We start from the raw sequence: 21550 nt of genomic DNA on the forward strand, positions 1-21550 counted from the left end.
TTTACATCACCATATGCTATGGAGGAACCCTGGCAACAGGAAATGGAGGCTCTGTTTTTGAGCAAACTCTTGCCAGAATGAACCAGTGGGTGTGACATCTAACAATAGACATAGTTTAGTGTAAAATTAGCCCTCCTTATGTCACACTGAGATGATCCCTTATGAGATGTACTGCTTGGTCATTTGGTAGAAATAGCAGCTGTGACACATGGACAGTAATTTAGAGGTCAAGATAAAGATTTTCCTAGCTGGTAAAGTTTTATCAGCTGATAGAACAAAGATTCTTCTTGAAGAGAATAAAAACAATTGCAAGTTTTGAGCCTGATGTAGAGATGATGCTTATTCCTGTTCCATGAGTAATGTGTGGTAAATCCATAGTTACAAACTGATAGCATATTTCATTAGCAGGCATTTGTCCAAAGATTATTTTTTTATTTTATTCATGCTTTACCTCTTTTAGAATTATTCCTGATTTACCAGAACGTGCAAGGACTGCCAGGTTCTCTGTGATCAGTCAATCACAAGATGGGTGGCAGCAAGGAAGTAATACAGTATTTATTTAGAATTGTAGGGTATGAAAATGAATATAATTCACATGATGAGACAGCAGAAGGGTGAGAAGAAGTGAGATGCACTGCTGAATAGAGCAGGATATACTTTTCTGGCTCCCACTACAGATTGTCCTTTCCAACATCCGGGACGTTTTCCCAAATTTTCAGATGACATGCTAATATTTCTCATCAATAATGGACTTTGACTCCTAACCATTCTTGTATCTTGTCTTGTTTTTAACAAGAAACAATTTTTTACTTGGTTCTGAACAAAGCCAATAAGCTTTCCAATGACTGACATAGTTTGCAAACTCTTGGATGCTAAGAACTGCTTTTGATATTCCACAGAAAAAAGTATTTACCCTGTTGTGTGAGGTTGCACATTTTAAGAGTTCTATTGATGTTTTATTTTTGACAAATGATGTTTTGTGTAAATTGAGACGTGAAAGTGTAATTTTTGTTTCATTTTACAAATTTCTGCAGGGAATTAAATCAGTTTTCATTTGCTAAAGATCTAAATTTTTCAGTAGTTCGTAAAAGATGGAATTTTTTCCACCAAAACTTGTGTTCCATAGAAAAGTTATTCAAGGAAAAGCAAATAAATACATATATGAAGAATTTCATTATATATTTTTTGATTATTTGTATTCAAGAGTCTCACTGCCCTGAGTAACAAAGATATACCTTAACTGATTTCTTCAATCAGACAAAGGAGAAAAGATGAGAAGACAGTAGGGCTGGGACAGATGTCGTTCTCAGCACAGATTCTGCAATGATAATCATAGTGCAAAGATTGCAGAGCCTGCAGTCAGTAATGTGATCCTCACTATTTAACAGGATCCTTCCATACAAGGAGTCCAATGTGCAGGCATCTTACACTTTGCAGAGTTACATGACTCAGCAGAAACCCTTGGTTATGTTTGGAAGAGGAGTAGATGAACAAACAATTTGCGGTGCTGGGGAAGACTCAAGCCAAGAATCAAATCACATAGTCTGGACTTGACTCATATTACATCAGTGTGAAATTGTGTAAGAGCAGGGATTGACATTCTTTTAACCTGCTGACACCAGATCCTTCTGCATGTTAATTTATGAAGTATGAATTCTGTGCCATATCTGCACTTCAGTATGCCATTACCATATAGTTACGGCGTTCTCAGAACTCCCTATACCTGAATTTGCCTGTTTCAAGCATAGGATTATTTTAATTTTTGTTTCAGATCTCCACTGTTACCACTACCACATGTAGTTTTTTATTAGAGCATGGTCTGTGGAGAACTTTCTGTCTTTCTGTTTTTTCTGAATAATGCTTGAAAATACTATCTCCTACTTTAATGAAAGTGCCTACTCTGTTTTTGGATTCGGGATTTCTAGTGTTAGTGTGTTTAGTGGCTGATCAAACTTTAAAGGTCTTTTTTATTGGCTGATTGAATCTTTTAATGCTGCAGCTCATTCATCCACAGTTTTACTGGTACTTCTGCTGCTAAATAGATACCAAAATTCTTGTTTTGCATTTAAAATTGTAGCTTGAGGGCATGCCAGAATCATATCTTTAGGTTCGTATATTCAGCCTCAATACTCAAGCCCCACATACTCTTCAGGAAACATCTTGAAATTGTCCCTTGGGTCAGTATCCTTGAGTTCTGCCCATGAGGAATATAAAATATGTCAAAATATGCATTTGGTTTTAATCTTCCTTTAGCATATGAGTCTTTTGTCTGCCTTCTTCTTTCTCCTCAAACAGGACAAAATAAAATCCTCAGAGGTAGAGCTCCAAGCAATTTGATTTTGGAAGATGACTTTCTTGACAGCTGTCAGTGTCCCCTGAGCATAGGATTTCTGGATGCTTTCAGTATCTGATTCTCAAAACATCTGGCAATAACAGTATTTCCAAATATATTGGCATCCTGTGGCATTTGTGGTTGATATAGTTACTTTTAGGGTAGTAACTGACCTGTAAATCTTATGAAATTTTATACATCAATTTTTTCTTTGTTGCAGAGAGTTCCTCAGCTCCAGGTGATCGTAGACTTTATTGTGAAAATGGTGTGGTAATAGAACAGAAATGCTGGAAGTTCAGTGGTTTCCTGCAGAAATTTCTTTCCTTTTTTTTTTTTTTTTTTAATTTTATCAGTCTTTCTTCCTTATCATGCTACCTGCTTTGAAAAGGGACATCACCTATATTTAATTTTATAATTGTACACTCATAGTGTATAAGTGATTTTTGTGCTGAGCACGGCAAGTGTTTTACAAGACACATCTAAGTAACCTGCTAATTCAACACCTTGACAATCCTCTCTCTCTCTCAAATTCTCCACTGCCTTCTTTCTTCTCCTCTTGGTTCATTGCACTGTGTGCTGACAGTGAGGGTGCTCAATGTTGGGTTCCCTTCTCCTTCTCTGGTAACACCCATATTCTCATCAGGGTTTGGTTAATGAATCCAGCAGTACTAAGCACGATGCAGTTGGGTTTGATGAAATTTTCTTTCTGAGGCTGTTCTTCATCATGGGTTGTGATCTGTCTGATCCTTGTCATGAACTAAGCAAGGCTGGCATCTTCCTGTAGCTTTTAATATCAAAGTAAAAACTAAAAGGACAAAACATATGTATTTTAATTTTTTTAAAAAACATTGATATCAGTTTAGCTGGGTAGATTGAGCATTATTTGCTTTCTTTCTCTGTAGCTAGCCTGTGTAATTTTATACCATTATAGTTGGTATTACATGAAGTGAATATGAGATAGCATGCTTTCCCCTCTTACAATATTTCAAAAGAGTTGAACCCTAGTTGCTGCAGAAATTTCAGTCTTATCAGTACAGTAGATTTTTTAGTAATAGGAAAATTAGAGAGAATTCATAACAGTCATTTTTTTATTTTATGTGGAGGTATTTTGAGTCTTTTCATGTTATGTTTGAAAAATGTGATCCTTGCTATATACATCCATCCTTTTGAGTATTCCTTCTTTTAGAAATCAAAATGATGATGTAAGTAAAATTGTTATTATTTTTCACCATTGGATTTCTTAGCTTTTGCTTTATTTTCCACCCTTATGGGGTGGATTGCCCGCTCTTGCTTTCCATAGCAATCGATTTCAGCCAGACTACTGTGAAGTTTTTGCAGAGATTTGAGTTTTGGGGGGTTTTTTTACTACTGTGCTGTTTTACTTCCTCTTTTTTTGCCAGTATGTACCTAGAAATTATGTACTGTACTTCCCTAAATTTCCGTGCCAATTGATTATATTCCATCTCCATTTTTGCTATCACTATTTTTGCTGTTGTTTTATAGATTTAATCTTAGTTATTTATATCTTGGTTGTTTTTATATTAATAGATTTAACAGGAGGTTTTGGTTTTTTAGATGTATTTGTTCAGAGCAAGAAAAAAGCCTCACAAGAATGGAGTACATTGTGGAATACAGTAAAGTAGGGAACACTTAGAAAAAAAATGTACTAATTTCTTAGTGTTATAAAGAGTATTTAACTATGTATCTGTAAGTAATAAAGCCAGCATATGTGCCAATAGGCGTTTTAATACAACAGGTTCAATCTATTTGATTAATTTTAATGTTTACCCTGTGACTTACAGTACTTTGCATAAAATAATTTCTTTGTTAACATTCCCTGCTCTTATGAAAGCCATAATTCAGATAATAGAGTATTGTTAAACTGCAACCAGTCTGCTAAAAATCTCTTCTGGTAACAACATTTCTGTGTATAAGAACAGCTGAGAAATATTGCTCTATATTTATGCATAGGTTTGAAGACCAGAAAACAGCACATTGAAACTCCCTGTAACCAGCAGGTGGTGGTGCTGGCTTAGGAATCAGTAGTGGCTGAAAAGCCTGCAAGAACTTCATTATGTACTACTTTGCTAAGGAAAAAAATTTATTAAAAAAAATTCAGATGGCTCTTTTTAATTGTGCTAACTTTTTTCCAGAAAGGTATATCCAGTGTAAGCACTTGTCTCTAGAACCTATGTAAATAGGCACAGCATTTTATACTTTACATATGAAATGATATGATGGCCTCACAAGTTAATAGTTGTATGAAGACCTCCATCCCAGAGGAATACTACAGCTAAGCCTTAAAGAGGATTGGGGATCACTGAGCCTGAGCCTGTGAAAGTTTAGTAAATGGAAGTTTTTCCACTGATGTGAATGAAAACTGAATAAGACTAACAATACGAAAGCCAGAGTTAAATGTTAATATTTCAGTTCTTGTTCAGAGACACAGACACTTCTACACCCTTTTTTACAAAGATTAAACACAAGCCAAAATAAATTCAATGGTATCAAATTTTAAAAAGTAAAAAAAATTATGAAGAAAACCCCAATTTATCGGTCAGATATTAACCACCTAGTTAAAAAAGAAACAATATCAGCCAAATCTTCTCAAGTGTGTTTTCAAAAGTAAGGTAACTTATGGGTAGCAGAGGAAGATTTGGAAAAAAAAAAATCTTAAACTTTAGGAATATAGTCTCTTGGACTTACAAGAAATTTCTGGAAAATCTTTACTTCACTGTGGTATTGGCAGGGACACCTAGTATGTCTTCTTAATGAGCAAGGTAGATGAAATTTTATTTCGGTTTAAAACTTTAGGATATGCAGGTTGCAATTACACTGCAAATCTGGTTTTTTTAAGCTGTTAAGAGAAACTGGCACTTCTGAGTGGAAAACAAAAGTAATAATTCTAATGAGATTTCTGCAGGATGAAATCTACCCTTCCAAATATTCACAGGAAGGAAACAGTTGCAGCAAGACCGAGCTAAAATTTGCCGAGTTGTGCTCCAAAGGCATGGAACTATCACTTTCCTGTGCACTGAAATACTCTTCCTGACAAGCACCATCTATGCTGTAAATACAAGATTTCTAATCCCGGGGAGCAGAGCAATCACCAAGGACTCCTGAGCTTACTTTTACCCTTAGTTACTTCAAGGCACTGTATATTTTTCTCGGAATTTAATGGAGCTGGGGGAGTGTAAACAGTAAAGTGATCATAGGCACAATGATGAGTGGCCTTTCAAATTTAGATTTCTTTTTTTTTTTTTGTAAATAGTAGCTTATTTTTTGTCCACAAATAGAACTTCACTGTTTTCTGCCGTGACTGATCAGGTTGTGAGTGTGTTTAGTCACAAAGGGGAAACTTCCTTAATTTTGTAAAAACAAGACAGATTCCTCCTACAATTTAGCAGAACTGCAGAACTGCAGTGTGCCCTTGCTAGTGCTGCAACTTCTTCCTCTGTATCCCTTATAGTTGGTGTCAAAATCCTCTTTGAGGCAATAGGACAAAGGACAATACACTTTGGGTTGCTGTGCATTGAAACAAGGATAGTCTATGACAATGCATGGAATACTATCATTTGCTCTGTGCTGCTACTCTTAAAGACTCTCCCAAAGATGTGCCTTTTGGCTTTACATGTCTTGCCTTGGGGAACTTTCAAAGGGCCACTCATAAGGAAATCAGCGTCCTTTAATCAACACTATTTTTTTAAGGAAGGAAAATAGAAACACAGAAATAAAAAGGATGTTACAGTTATTCAATGTTAGAGGCACACTTTCGTGTCTAATAAAAAAAAAAAAAACCAAACCACCAAACACTGTAATAACAATCCACTCTTTTCACTTATGAATATAGTATATTTTTATGGAATGTATTCCAAATGTAGTTTTCAAACAGCAATAGCAACGTCACAGTCTTACACCTGCTAGATCTGAGAAAATTAAAGATTAACAGCCACAATTTTAGATCATTTGGTCACTTGAATTTTAGAAATATCTCTGAGTAAGGAACACCTTCACAACAGAATTGACTGCAAGTGGGCCACCCAAGGCTGTATAACCCAAGATCAGTGGTAAAACTAAATCCCAGTCAGGAGATTCCCAGTCCTCTGTTTGTAGCCATGGGATCATCAGGTAGTCTGTTAAAATGTTAATGTGGCTTTGAGCAATCCTTCTGTACTTTGCTCTGCTAGAGAGAGAAGCTGGGGCTCCAAAATTGTAGTTCATAGCTGCTTGTGACTTGGTAAGAAACACAGGGTCTGAACAGCTCTTATTTGACACATGGGGTAACATTTTCTGTAGCTCCTCCTCCATGTTCAGAGCAGAACAGCTTGTTGTAATGAAGTAACATAATTTAAAGTTTAACTCAGCATATTTACACTTGCCATACTGATGAGACACTTTGACTTTTGTTATTCTCTGCAGTGCACTCTCAAAAGACAAAGTTAGTTCCCTTCACTTTGATGTTTGTCTGGGAAACAGACCCCCTTGAAAACAGACCATGTTCTAAGTTCTACAGTTTAGGCACATCTCCATTTCTTCACCCTTTCCCAAAACAAAATTTACTTTATCCAAATAGTATTCTGTATGGATACAACATGTGGAGAAATCAGTTCGACAATTAAATGGACAGGGGGGAAAAAAATCTACTGCTGCTTTGCTTTTTTTTAACTTTCATTTGAGTTTTCCAATAACAGTATAATGACTTGAATAAACAATTACAGAGTGAATCATAATTTGAAAAGGCAGTGGAGAATGAAGACTAAAAATCGAGAAAAATGTATGAGGGAATGCTAAAATCTGATTTAGAAAAGATGTTCAAGGTTCAATGGATCTATGACTTAGTCTAAATATAAAGTAGGATTTGATTAGGAATTGAAGTAGCTTTTTTCTACTGTGCAAATTTGGCGGGGAAAGAGATGTTTGTTATGTACAAATAGTGTCCTGTGGTCTATATACCTCTATATCAGAGCAAGAAACCAGATCCATGAAATTAGAAGCCTTTCTCAAAATTGCACACGCCAACTGTAAAATGCTGTACTATGGGAAAGGCTTTCTTCTCATTTATAACAGCATATACATGAGGTATGAACAGCTCCTCATCTAAAGTCCATTGAAGTCAGTGTAAATGTTTTCTCTTACTTAAGCGGACTTTGGATCAACCACAATTTGGACAACCTTAAACCACTTCTTTGCTTGCAGAAGTCATAGTAATAGAGAAGTGATAATAACTGATACAGCATTCATAATCGTTATGTTCTTGAATTAAACTGGAGGAGCAAAGAAAAAATATCAGATTTCTACAATAACCTTAGAGAGCTGCTCTACCCTTAAAAATAAATACAAATGGTGTTAAGCTATACCCCAGACCTTTTTCACCAAAAGATTTAAGTTAAAAGTTTGCTGGGTTTCCAAACTCCTTTGTAGTCTATCTTTCATTCTATATACAAGTTACTCTAAAAGATCAGGAACTTAAAGTTTTTAATGATTTCACTGAATATCAGAGCAGCCATCTAAATTAATAACAGGATCCAGCATGGCAAGATTCCACATTTGCTATTAACTATGTTTTTTACAGCATTCAAGGAAAAGCAAAGATGAGGAATATATCTGTGGCTGAGTTTCAATTCTTTACGTGGGAGAAGAATTAAGACTGAAAGACCATGTATTATTAATACAAAATTTAAGTATTGGATGCTAATAGAAAGAAAAAGAAAAAGAAAAGGGGGGGGTGGGGGCAAGTAGTAGACACAATGCATTTGTTTTGCAATTTTATGTGCTTTTAACCAAAAGGTGCAAGCCTGGGACAAAAAGAGAGGAGAAAAGAAAAATATTTCTTGATCTGCACTTTCAAAGAGAATATCTCATGTAAGCACCATTCAGTATTTGCAAGAGGTTCTGATATGATGCATTCTTGACATTCTTGGATCTTGATGTTTTATCTGCTTCAAGTGGCACACTCTGCAACTAAAAGCCAGCCTCACCTGCTTTTCTAATGGTGCTAATGTGTAGAGATATGCAGCATATCTTTTTGTATTAAAAAAACAGAATGAAATGCATTTTTCTGAGTTTGTAATGCACATAAAAACAAAAGCAGCAATCCTGTTTCATTTGAGATTACCATTTCAGACACCAAGCGAACGCTGCTCTGCTGTTTCTAAAATTAACATTCTTGTATCTCATCAAGCACCATTATATTGTAGTTTCTAGTCAATGGTTTCATTACATCTGTTACCGCCAAAAAAAAAAAAAAAACAAGTAAATTTGTAAAATAAATAGTTCACTGGCATAAAATGATTTTTAGAGGAGGAATAATGTGGGGGTTATTACAACACATTATTAAACAAATAACAAATGTTTTGATTAAATCATATTTCAATACTATGCTAAATTCCACCTCCAACTGATTTGGCACATTTTCTTTTTTGAAACTACCTTTGATAAGAAATGCATTACAAACTCATCAGTTTAGCTTCCTGTTAACAAAGAGACAGCAGCCGTCTGGATTATTCTAGATCCGCAGTGAAACTGCCACACTATGTATGCTCAAACTAAAGCTGTGCAAGTTTGACAAGGGGCAGATGAATCCAGGAGTTATTGTGCAGAGGTTTAAGTCTATGCGGCAGCTGACGGTTGAAATAATCATCTATACATCGCTCTGAGCTAGCTGGGGAAAGGTTGAAGCTGTATATTTTCAACATATCTAGCCTAATGGTTAATCTGTTGTCTTGTACAGGGGGTGCTGGGTGGAATCACAGCAATAGCTGACAGTTTGGAGGAATTGCTGTGGGTATTTTCAGTTGCCTGATTCACAAAGTGGTAGGTAGCAAAGTCTAAACAGCCTTGTCATTGAATGAGGCAAGTCATGCTCACTGTCACTCCCATCAAAAGAACTCTGGTAGCCAAAAGCTCAGTCAACATATTGATTATTTGCATTTAGTAATACAGGGCTGCAGCTTGTCTTCACCCCCCACCCCATGAAAGGTGAGCCACATTGCAGAATGGTGACTGCTCCTTTGGAGGTCAGCTCAGAAGATGTTTAGGAGAAAGACATTGGTTAAGTTGGGGGAAGAAATAAAATATTTCTTCAAACCAAGATAGTTTAACTGTTAGAAACACTCTGTATTTCTAGTGCTGGATCTGACATATCTTCACAGTGACATGGCATTACTCACTACAGATATTAAGGGGATGCAGTATGAATTAGACTGAAACAAAAATGAAGTATCTGCAAGTGACAGCTCTGGCTGATGGCTGACTATGAAGGAAAACACTGTGCTAGTGTCTGGCGAAAAACAGTGCTGAAAGCCTAGCAGCTGATAGAGATGGGGGAGGAAAGGAGCACTGGGTATCAGTGGTGGTTGTTTAGAATGTCTGGTTTTGGTCAGGATATTTTTTCTCCTTTAAAACACATTTTCATCTTCCCTTCCAGGCAAATCATGCTGAAGCCAGTTTCAGCCATTTTGTTGAAAGCACTGTACTGGTATTCTGCCTTGTTACATTTAAATTAAAGCTCAGCCCAGTTTTAAGTTATGGCAAGTGTATGCTCACAAAGAATAAGTAGATATTGCCACAGGCATTAGTTTAACTACATTTGTTGTTTTAAAAATGTTCAGGGAGTTGCAGATTGCAATTCAAATTATCTTCATTATAATAAATAAAATGTATAGAAATAGAAACAGGCATGATTCCCTAATGCAGTCTGTAGGCAAGTGTATATTCATTGAGCTTGAAAGGGAGTTCCTGAGGGTGGGGGTACAGAATAGGAATATATGCAACTTCAAAATACCTTTACAATTGCATTAATATATCACATTTTATACATAATATTTTTTCTTTCTCTTATGGTGACAGGCTTCTTGGGCAAATTCTGTACAGCATTTATTAAAAGTAGGTAGTGTTCACCCAGTATGCAATTAGAAAATACTACAGAAAATGGAATTTCTTACCCTTACTCTACTTTTATCCCATTCCTTATTGTTTACTGTTCTCAAAAAGTAGTTTAAAATCTGCTCTCAAAATGGCTCTCAAAATATTCTTAGGTAATAATAATGCCTTATGGATGCATGACAATCTACTGAACGGTTCTAAGGAATTTTGGCAGCATAAATAATGCAGGCCTGTGACCATTTGCAGTGGAAATAAAGTCATATGTCATATTACATAAAAAGAAATTAATCTAACTATAACTAGAAAAATAGTTCTGTTTTAGTAGACTTACTGGTGCTAAACTCATCTCATACTTGGAAGAGAACCCTGGTGGATTTGGAGGTTGTGATTTGATGTTGCACAGTGGTACAACAAATTACCCCAATCCAGACAGTTTGATTGCCAAACCTAGTGAGGCAGTGACAATATGTAAGGATGTATTTAGTTCCATATAATTAACAGCAATCTTTGTTTCCCAAATATGTTTTCTATGGAAATCAGTCCACACAGTAGTGCAAGAACCCAATCGGATTTTAAAGAAATTATTAATAAAACTCAACAGTCTTTGCTGAACAATGGGATGCTCTGTAAGTGCTTTAGGTTCTGCCCGCTGTAGTATGTATCTGCTGAAGTTGGCTTGTGTGTCTCACCCGACTGTACAGTACTGCTTAATCCGACAGCTCCATGCTTGCACATGGAATTCAGGGTGTATCCTGACAGCCCCTGTGTGTGTGGCACAACGTGCACCTATAGCTTGACAGGCTATTTACACTAAGAGTAACCAGTTTTACTCTTCTGTGGTAAAAAATATATAATTTGAGGAGAAAGGGAGAAAGAGATTATTAACTCTGCCAAAGATAGGTTATTCAAATATTATTCTGTAACCCTTGCTTTTGAAGATCGAGTAAAAAGACATGGGCCATAAATTGTTGGAGTAAGAAAGAAAATTGTCCTATGTACAAAGAATTTCATCACTCATCCACTGTGGGGCTTCTTCCACATTGATCTGAGCTCCTGTCAGAGGCAGGAGGCTAGAAGTCATGGGATAAAACCAGTAGTTAGAACTTCTAAATCTAGAATAATTTGACAAAGAAAAAATTGGCAACTTGTTATGCCCATGCTCAGTAATAGTACCTGTCCACACTGTTGGAACTAAGGGGAAGTAACTTAGGTTTTAAGCAGCTCAGTTTGCCTTCCTGGTGAACAAGATCATGTGGTGCTATTAAATATGATGCCAAGCTCCAGATATGAAGCCATTACCAAAGGACAGGTATTTTTGTTCTGACACATGCTGTGCCACTGCAAACACAAAATCTTGGGAAAGCTTGATTTTTGTCTGCATGGAATATGCTATAAGACATACACTGCTATGGAAGGTTATTGCTTTATAGTCAGGTCTGGTATCTGAAACCATCACTTACTGAACTCCAGAAGAGACTGTAAAAAGATTGTGATGTTTCTTGAACAACTTGATTGGAGGGTTGATAAGCTTCATAGATTCTGGTCTTCTTCCGTTGCATATGAAGATACTTTGATACAGGATGTGGATTTTTAAAGATTATTTCCAGTATTACTATCTGGACTTTAAAAATAGAACTGAGTTGATGCATATCAAAGCCTTCAAATACATGTTTGACCAGTGGCATGTGTAGAGAGATAGGTCTCTGCAGATATATTTTATCATCTGAAAATTGTTTCACTTGGAGGAATATAAAAAATAGAAGTACAAAATTTGATAAAAATCCTGGTAACTCTGAGGTAAAATTGATAATTTTCAAGTAGTATGTTCAATATTCTATACAGTGGTTTTTGTGGCAGTTTTGCCAATCAAAGATATATACTCTCCTTTGATGTTTTAAAATATATATGAACTCCAGTGCATATGCATTGTTATTATACTTTAAATGTTACTTCTATTAGTAAAAAGCTGAAAAACGTTGTGATTTAGACTCTAGTTCTTTTCCCACTAATTTTTCTATCGACCTCAGAATAGTAGCAAGCCATCAATTCAGAGGTCACAGAATTGGAATGGGTGCTTTGTTACCAACCAGTTCAACCTTGTTGAAAAGTAGCTTCAAATGACTCTTGTAATTCCAATACACTACTTTTTTCATGAGAGAGACAGATTTTGTGCTTGAAGAGAAATGGCAAGCATGGGAATGCTATTTTCTTATCTCTGCTGTTACCAGATGGTGTTTCTAGCTGGTGGTAAACTAGACAAAGATCCCAGAAAACATGCTGACCTCCTCAAATACTTTGCTTCTACTTTCTGCTCAATGTTCTCCATAGAATTTTTAAGGGAATTGAAACGTGGAAATAATGCTGCAAGTTTATCAGTCCACCAACCACTCCTTACCTAACCTTCTTACTTCATTATACATAACCAAATATAAGGTCTTGGTGGCTCAGTTACATACCTTCTTCTCTATACTATACTCATTCAGAATGAAACAAGCATTAGGAGAAGACCTTTATTGCATATTTTTACCAGAAAAACATTTTGTCTTTGGTTTTTACTGAGGGCACCATTTGTTAGAGGTATTAGTTGGGGGGGAGGTGGTGTTTAAATAGTCTTGATATATTATCAATGGAAGACTAAGAGTTTTAAGCTAAATCCATGTTTAGGAAATTGAATTTCTTAACTTTCTTTTCAGAGGCACCATTTATGACCTCCTGAAATTTACAGTATGCAGCGCTGTTGAATACTCAACAACTTTTATGTGGGTTCCTAAACATCAGTTTAATTCCATAAGTATGCTTGCACAATTTTGAAGTGGTGACCTTACGTATTCTATGATTCCTTATTTATTTTAATAGCAGCAGAGTGCTTTACCTCCCCTGTCATTTTCAGTAGTTTCAAAGAAATAAACATCTTCCACAGACAGTACATCTCAAAGCCTTTATCAACATGGGGGAAATAAGTATTTCCTCAGATATACTTACCCCAGGATGGGATTATATTAAAGGTGATAATATTGTTGAATAATCCTTTTATAAGTATTCTTTTATAAAGAGTCATTTTTAGAGGAAAAAAAAGAAACCTAACCTAAGAGAGCTGCAGGTATAAACCTTTATTTCTGCTGTTGGAACTGATACCTTAAGCTTTAATATCTGTATTTCCACATAATATCAAAATTGATTCATGCCTGTGGTTTGAAATAATTTTTAGCACAAAGAAATTAATTTAAATTTTTTCTTATTATTTAGAAGTAAAGAATGCAGCTAGATCAAGTTACCCAAAATGTTCATATCAATTCAAGAATGCAACTACTAATGCATTGATTGATGCCAAGTCCACTGAAGGAATCCTGGAACCTGTTCCACTTGTTAATAACCATAAAGGGAGCCTCTTCCTACCCAACAACCCCTCGCTGCTGCACCTTAACTTACTGAGTTCTGTTGAACAAGGAAAATCTACCTACTGTAGATTGCAAAGGGCACTCAGCCTGCCTGTAAAATACCGCTACCATTCCCAAAAGCCTGGGTTGAACCAAGATCTCCGTAGGTAGCCCAGTAGCTGGATGCATAAGGCAATACAGAATGGTTTGTGCATGGTTTTGCAGTCTGTTTTCAATGTGACTATGACATTACTAATGCTCTCTTAAGTGCTTACAGATGTGGGTTTCTCCAGATGTGGTGATTAATAAGTTAATCAAGATAGCTAGTCAACTAATGTTTCTGGGTGGTTTGTGCTTTACCTTTCAAAGGGTTTAATTGCTTTGAAGTATTTACATGCTAGGCAGAATGAACTCACTAGGTATCCCAGTTCGTGTGATATTCAGTAACATAGATGTTATTTCAAATTTCAGCGCTTTTTGGTGTCTAAAAAAGTATCTGTAAACTGTTCTGCTAGTGACCTGGGAGAGGCAGTCAAGGAGACAGTGTTGTTTTAAAAATAGTTAGAAATAACAAAGAAAAAAGTTATGAATTTATCCACTGCTTTGAAAGACATTCCCTTTGCTTTGCTTTAAAAATGAAATGAGGATAAAAGTCAAGTAATATGTTGTTACAGATGTTCAACTCCACATTAAGGCTGTTAAAATTACCAGCACATCTTAAACCAATTCATGGAACGTTGTCTGGAGGTTATGTCATTGAAATAATGAACACTCTTTACTCAAGAATAAGCAAACATGTTAAAACATCAGTGTAACTTTAAATTAAACTCCAGCATAAAACTGAGTGTCTGAAGCCTCATTAGACTCGCCTGACATTTTTTTAGCACTGAGTCTTCCTGAACTGCAAAACTGTGAGCTCTGGGTTGTTACAGCAGTACATTAAGTGTTATACTTAGGGATGTGCAAAGAAGCTCTTGAATGTTATTAGAGCTCGGAGGCTGAATTGAGTTCCAAATCTATAAAATTCTGTGTCCAATTCTTGAATTTATTTCCAATTTTCCTGAAAGCTGGTAAAGAAAGTCTGCATTACATAATATGACTGTAGTCAATACAAATCCTGTAGTATAAAGACATAAAAAATGGGGACTCATTAAAAAAAGCAAACATACGATACCAGAATTGAGTTGTCATCTATCACAGCCCATTATTCAAATATGTTTGTCTTTCATAAGAACAAGAAAATTTAAGACTCCCTTTTAAATTAATGCAGACACAGAAACCATGAAACTAAAGTATTTAATAATCTTACTAAAAATTTTGCTAGGTACACTTCTTTAAATAGGCAGGAAACTGATAGGAGTATCTGAAGGATAATAATTAGATGTTTTATATCCTACTTACTAGTAAGAAACCACTTGTAAGTTATCATTGCAACATTTTTGGGAACCAAGCCATAGGTAATAGTGTCCATTAGATGCTATTCAGATATTTCAACTTCATGTATTCCTTTCCTCCATTCTTATGGAGCTGTGCTTCTAAACTGCAGATGCCCCATAAACTCTGTGCAGAGATTTAAATGAAAAATATAATCTTGATTTTAATCATGTCAAATGATTAATATAGATCTCCTTTCATTGCTACAATGAGAATAAATGGCTTTCTTGCTTAAGCAACAAATTGAGATCCCTCAGAAAGCTTTGCTAACAGGTATTAAGTTGTGAGCCACGTCAGCCTTGGACTTTCCAGGCAACTGGTGACAGAAACATAGTTTGAATATGACAAGCACATATCCAAAATGGAAGTTTATTTATTGCAGATGCAGTATCAATAATAAGTGCAGACTGCTAGAAATGTACTTCTAGAAGTTGTTGTCTTGAATAATTACTAGTAAGACTTTGTTTTTAATTGGGCAGCAAGTTAGCATCACCTGGCAGCACTGGAGAACACAAGTGTTGGACCATATAGTACAAAAACATCCTTATTGTATTAACTTCTGGAATTTGAAAAGATTAGACAGGAGTCTTATTAGATAGCTGAAAACTTGGAGAAGTATTTTTTTTTAAATTGTTTTCTCTTGTTCAGAGAAATTTTTCTGGTTATAATATTATCTGCAGTTGTGTTAATGTAAGGTCCCATTGCCCATGGTCCTGATGGCCGTGTATCTTCCTTGAACTGCTAAAATAGTATAACAATACACTTGTGGTGCTAAACTGCATCTCTTGACAAACATTCTGTAACCCCATGGTAACAGATTAAATTGAGTGAAATTTAGAATTTTTACTCCCAAGAGAGCAAAGTTTTCTTTGAGAGTTGTTTTCTGGAAGGAACATTTTGCATGGTTCTTGTTTGTTTGATCTTTTAAGTGGTGGAACTGAATATTTATATCCGATAAAGAACGAGAGCACAGCGGATATCTTGAAACCTCTTGTCTGTGTGGAATAGCATGCAAATAACTTTTTATTAGAGAAGTTTTAAACAAGACCAGGCCATTTCCAAGAGAAGGATTTGCAGAGGGTGTTCTGAAAAGCACAAAGACTTGCACTTTTTTGCAATCAGAAATGCAAAGATATTACCAACAAAATAATTCTGTGCATGTTCACTTCATGGTACGCATAGCTAAATACTGAAGTGATCTGGTTTAATATGTGCAAACTGTCACAGAAAGAAAATGTCAATTTGTGTATTTTTGAGAATCTTCTGTGGGCTTATTTATCTCTCAGGCAAACAAAGAATGGCACTTGACTAACCATCAATAAGCATTTACACTATAGGACTTTGATCTGGAAAAAAAAAAAAAGTCAAATGAGAAGAAAATTCCTTTGTCCTTAGGGATGCTGCCCAAGAAGAGAAGAAAAGAACTTAGTGAATAAATCATTATTAGACAGGCATTGTTCTGATCTAAGTATTACTTTTTACACCGCTCTTTGGCGCATTTACTTTGGGATTAGCTTTGTTTGGTTGCTTTTTTTGTCTTTTTTTCTTTGCAGTGCTTTCTTTAGTTGTGACTCCCTTGTGCTAGGTGATGCCAGGTAATTTAAAAAGAGAGCAGAATCTGTCTTTTCAGGGTCCAGCCCTTTGGTCTTGACCAAGGCAAAAGTTACATAGCAGGCTTGGGCAAACAGACATACATGGCAGGCTGGAATGCAATAATAAAATAGTGTTGGAACAGGGTTATAGGAAAAGGCTGTTGCTTCATTTCTTCACATATAAGTCTGGGGCAGGTGACATATATCCCCATTTTGTTGTTTTTCCTGTGTATCTTGTTGCAAGTAGTATTTTTTTCTCAACCTCTGCTTGTGCACTGCTAATGTGTACTAAGCTCTTTAAATATAGCAGCTACTACTACTACTAATGTCTTTCCTTTTAGCTTTAAAGTAAAAGCTTCCTAGGCATCAGTTATATTATCTTCTAGTTAATTTTTCATTTAACAGGAGGATGGGAAAAAAGTTTATTTTTTCTTCTTTATATCAGAATAAATTAGCATTACTATGAACCTGAGAAAGCAGGCATTTTTATTCCCTTTGATAGCACATGTAAAGGTTACACACAGATTATCAAGTGCAGTTACAATCTTAAAATAGTAAAGATAGTGGTTAATTCTTATAGATGAGTTCTTAGGAAGCTGCACTTGTTTAAGCAATACATATTGTGACATAAGTTATCTAAGAGTAGTCTATGACTGGCAAAACTGTAAGTGATTTTGTATCTGGAAATTGATCTGTCATAGAAAATGCACCTCATCCTCATTAAAAGATTGCATAACACATGCATCCTCTGTTATACAGGTATTGTCTCCCCAGTTCCATTCAACCTCATTCTGTTCACTCCTGTTAAAACTCCGTTTTGTGAGGAGGGTAGAGCGATGAGGTCTGACTTGTGCTGGAGATCTGTGCACAATGGCAGGCTGCATTCACATTCCCGACTAACTGAATCATTGAACATCAAGGCATTGAATATTTTACATCTCTTCATGAAGACTCTGTTGTTTGGCATGTGAGGAGCGAGAACCAACTGGTGTCTAGTTCATTAGCAAAAGCAGGCTGGCAGCTGTTAAGTTGATATTGCAAATAGTACTTTATCTGTCTGGGAATATAGCAGAGCACTAATTCTATTTTTCTGTAGCACAGATTAACTGATAATAACTAAGAATAACCCGAATGTGGTCCCCCCGGCTTTGTTTTTGAAGTATGAAACCAATTTGAACGCCTATGTTCAAAACCCTGGTATTCTTCTCTGCTTCTCCTTCAAACCAATCTCTTCAACTAACATGTATTTGATTTTTATTACTGTTGGGCCTATGTTAGCAATGACGTATCAGTGCGTGAATGGACATAGAGTGTGTGTTCTTTGCTACTTCACTTGTATTTCGTATTGCACTCAGAGCAGTACTTAATCTCATGAGTTCCTTATATTTCCAGTTGAAGATGAGCAGCCGTCGACACTATCACCCAAAAAAAAGCAGCGAAATGGAGGCATGCGAAATTCACCCAACTCCTCACCCAAACTGATGAGGTAAGACTGTAAGAAACTCATATCTTCATCTCCTTTCTTTCTTCCTTCCTCCTCTCCTCCCCCCACCTCAAAAATAAGGGGAGGGGGTGAAAAAAGAAGATTGTTAGATGGTTTCTGAAAGGCTGAAGTATTTATTCTGTCAGCTTGTCAGCAGTTAATGATAGAGCTGAAAAAAAATTCTGTCATGAAAAACAGTTTGAAAAGCTGTTTGAAAAATACATAGGCTTTAAAGTCTTAGCTGTCACCCTGTCCTGTCCATGTGTAGTTCTTAAACAGCAGTGGCACTAATGATAGCACTAACCAATCAGGGGAACTCATGTGGTTAGTTTGCCTCAGGCAATTCTCTTTTTGTTGGATTCCCTCTGAGTACTGTTTTCTGTACTTAAGGCCATATGTGAGATGTATCATCACAATCAAAAATGAACCTGAATATTACCTTCCTTTTATCCTGTCGATTGAAATCAAATTTCTGTGAATTGATTTAGACTGATGAAAAAGTCTAATAATATATGTACTTGCCAAAGCAAAGTTCAAAACTAACACAGTTTTAGTCAAGCTAAAAGCATATTAATTATGAAATACAGGGATTTTTAAGAGGGTAGTATATACTCTAAAAGTGGGTGATGAAAACAGCATCTTATTAATGATATTTTTCCCCTGTTGCTCTGTGTACATTATTTTACAATATAACTCCTTTGTATAACTGTGTAGTTTCCTATCATAGGGCAAATTACCTCTAAGAGATTTGTTAAAACTAGAACTGCAACAAGAAATTGTAATCTGTTAAAATGTCATTTGCATTCTCTCTTACTGTGCTTCACCTTTTACCTTCTGAAGTCAGTTAGAATGGGATCCTGTAGTAGACTTAGAGTTTTCGAGGAAGCTGTTCCTGCTCTGGTTTTGCATATCCTGTGTAGCCAGGCTAGAACCCCAGTCCATAGCTGTATCCATAAATACCATAGCAGAGACTTTCCACTGCGTGTGTGTGTACGCTGTGTGTATACATACAGAAATATGTAAATTTATTTACATATATAAACAGACACATTCGTGCAATTTGAGATTTATGTACTGTGACTGCTCACAGAGGTTAAGTGAAAAAAATTGACATAAATATACAGTTCTTTCCATATATAAAATCACTTATGAATTTTATTATTGGCAATGATTTTGTTCCTTTAACGATTCTGGATACAGCTAGGTGATATTTCTCTTTGTATTTTAGTCACTAGACTGGAATTTTCTTTGGCCAGTTACAGAAGCATCCATATTTGTTTATTGTTTCTGCAATATAGGGCATATTCAGGGATGTAACTTCTACAAATCATCTTCATCTCTGTTTAGACTACAGAACCAAAAGTGAGATTGATTCACAGAGGGAAAATGCACCCAGTTGTGGCTTTTTTTTTTCCTATTGACCATCTATTTCTGTTAAATGTATCATTAAAAGTTCTCTGCCTTCCTGTTAGCTCAGCCTTGCCCATATGACACTGATTTACATGCTTGTTTACAGTTTATGAGGAAGAATAAAATGAGCATACTGGCAAACTTCTCATTTTTATAGTGCCAGTTGTCATGCTAGCATTGTTTTCAATTTACTTACCTCTGGACAATCCTCTTATCTGGTGCTAATTGTTTTAACTGCTTAAAATTTAAACATGTGGAGATTCCCCCCCTTCACCTTCTCTCAGATTCTAATTTTAGGGAAGTAGAAGTAAAAAGAAAGAGAAGGAGAGAGAGAGAAAGAGCTGAAACGTTTGGAGCTGAACACACTGTCCCTGTTTGCTATGTAAAGTATGCCTCATTTCTTTGATCTTGAGTAATAATAATTCTAGGGAGTTATACTGTTTTCATATGCTTCAAAGCTGTGTCAAAGTTTTGCTGCTTAAGGGTACTTCTTTATTCTATTGGCTCTTGGGTACTGAGATGACAGGTCCTCTGTACTAGGTGCAGGCTTTTTCAAGTCATAGCCTTCAGCAAAACATCAAATTACCAAATACAGGGTAACATACTTCTACACAAATGCCTTTCCTGTAGATATATTATACCATATATATTAAATACTTTAGTGTTACACGGTACATTTTATGTGCAATAGAAAGTGATGGTTTGAGGTAGCCTTAGGGGCACTTTTTTCCACAAGCAGAAAAAGCTAGTGTATACCGTATCAAGTATGGTTTTTACAGGACTTTCTGCCCGAAGGCCTTTGTAAATAAGTAATGATCAACAGATTGGCTGTGGGTTTTTGAAAAGCATGCCTGTGTCAGTTTGCATGATGGGGGAAGATTTTCAAAGTACAGCCTGCTTTCATTGCCTGCTGAAGAGGGACTGAGGGAGAGTAGTCATCCTGAGCCTGAGCTGTCTGCTCAGTAGCACATCAGAATTGCTAAACACAGGTTGAGCAGTGAGTGGAGAACTTGCCAGGCTTCCAAATCCAGACATTGTTTTCTTCCTCTTCTCTGTTACTGCTAAATTTATTCTCCAGCCCAGTCTTTGCACCCTCAGCTTCTCTCCAGACCCAACTGTCTCTTCATTTTACTCTTTATCTACACTGACTTAACTTTGGTTCAAGGTGCTAAAAAAGACAAAGGGGAATGAATCAGAAGAGAGCTATGTTAAGCTTTATTTGTAGTGGTCAAACTCTTTTCTCCTCTCTGAAAAACAAAGGTGGACTGTATTACCTGCTATTTTGTATCCTTGTAAATTACAGAAAGTGACAGGTACTTGCTTGCCTGTCCAGAAATCCTTAGTGTATGTCAGCTAGAAGTACCCAAGAGGTAAATCAGCTAAAGCACCGTCATGTCTGTAGCTGATATTTATCTTTGGAAGTTTTTTCCTACATTTAGTTTAAAAGTTCCTTTTTCAAGTGAGCTTTTCCCCTGTCCCACCCACCCAGAAAGGGCTGGCTATTTTGTAAACTTTTTCTCAGCTGTGGTTTTAGATCCAGAGGCTCTAGAAGGAGCCTGGAAGACAAGCAGTCTGGAGCATGAAAACAAAAAATATGTGAAAAATTGATTTATAAATTGAAATCTGAATTGTGACTTTTGAATCATGTTCTGAGCAACCCTACAGTTAAGATAATGTTGGAAATGATGCATAAGTTTTAGATTCCCACAGTGGCAGAGGCATCAGGGAAGCGGGTATTACTCTATGAGACAGAACTTTATGATTTCTGCTATTGCTAGATTAGAACAGAGGATGGAGATGGTACCACAGGATGGAAATGGTATCATTGGGATTCTGTGGGACCTCATGACAAGTGGTCTGACCTGGTCAGAGAGTGCGAATCTTTGAGATTTACTAACACATAAGTAGAAATCTGCATTACCAAATATGATCCAGATAGATAGATTGGAGACATCTTTTTAATGGCATCTTTTTGATGGCTCTAAATTACAATAAATTACTAACTGATATAAATACACAATTGACATACAAATGCTCT

At 36.1% G+C, this 21550-nt stretch overlaps 1 protein-coding gene across 50 annotated transcripts in view; it reads left to right on the forward strand.

Moving 5' to 3' along the window:
* The window catches only part of KCNMA1 (potassium calcium-activated channel subfamily M alpha 1), a 439385-nt gene that overhangs the window by 357372 nt on the left and 60463 nt on the right, over nucleotides 1-21550 (forward strand). For all 50 annotated transcript variants that reach the window (XM_042018554.1, XM_042018555.1, XM_042018556.1 and 47 more), the window contains one exon: nucleotides 18012-18105. In XM_042018554.1, the coding sequence (XP_041874488.1) occupies nucleotides 18012-18105 (94 nt within the window). The remainder of the gene's footprint in view (nucleotides 1-18011; nucleotides 18106-21550) is intronic.

This window comes from Corvus kubaryi, unplaced genomic scaffold (assembly GCF_017639235.1).
Source record: "Corvus kubaryi isolate FWS band 111438036 unplaced genomic scaffold, C.kubaryi_AGA036_p1.0 138, whole genome shotgun sequence".
NCBI lineage: Eukaryota > Metazoa > Chordata > Aves > Passeriformes > Corvidae > Corvus > Corvus kubaryi.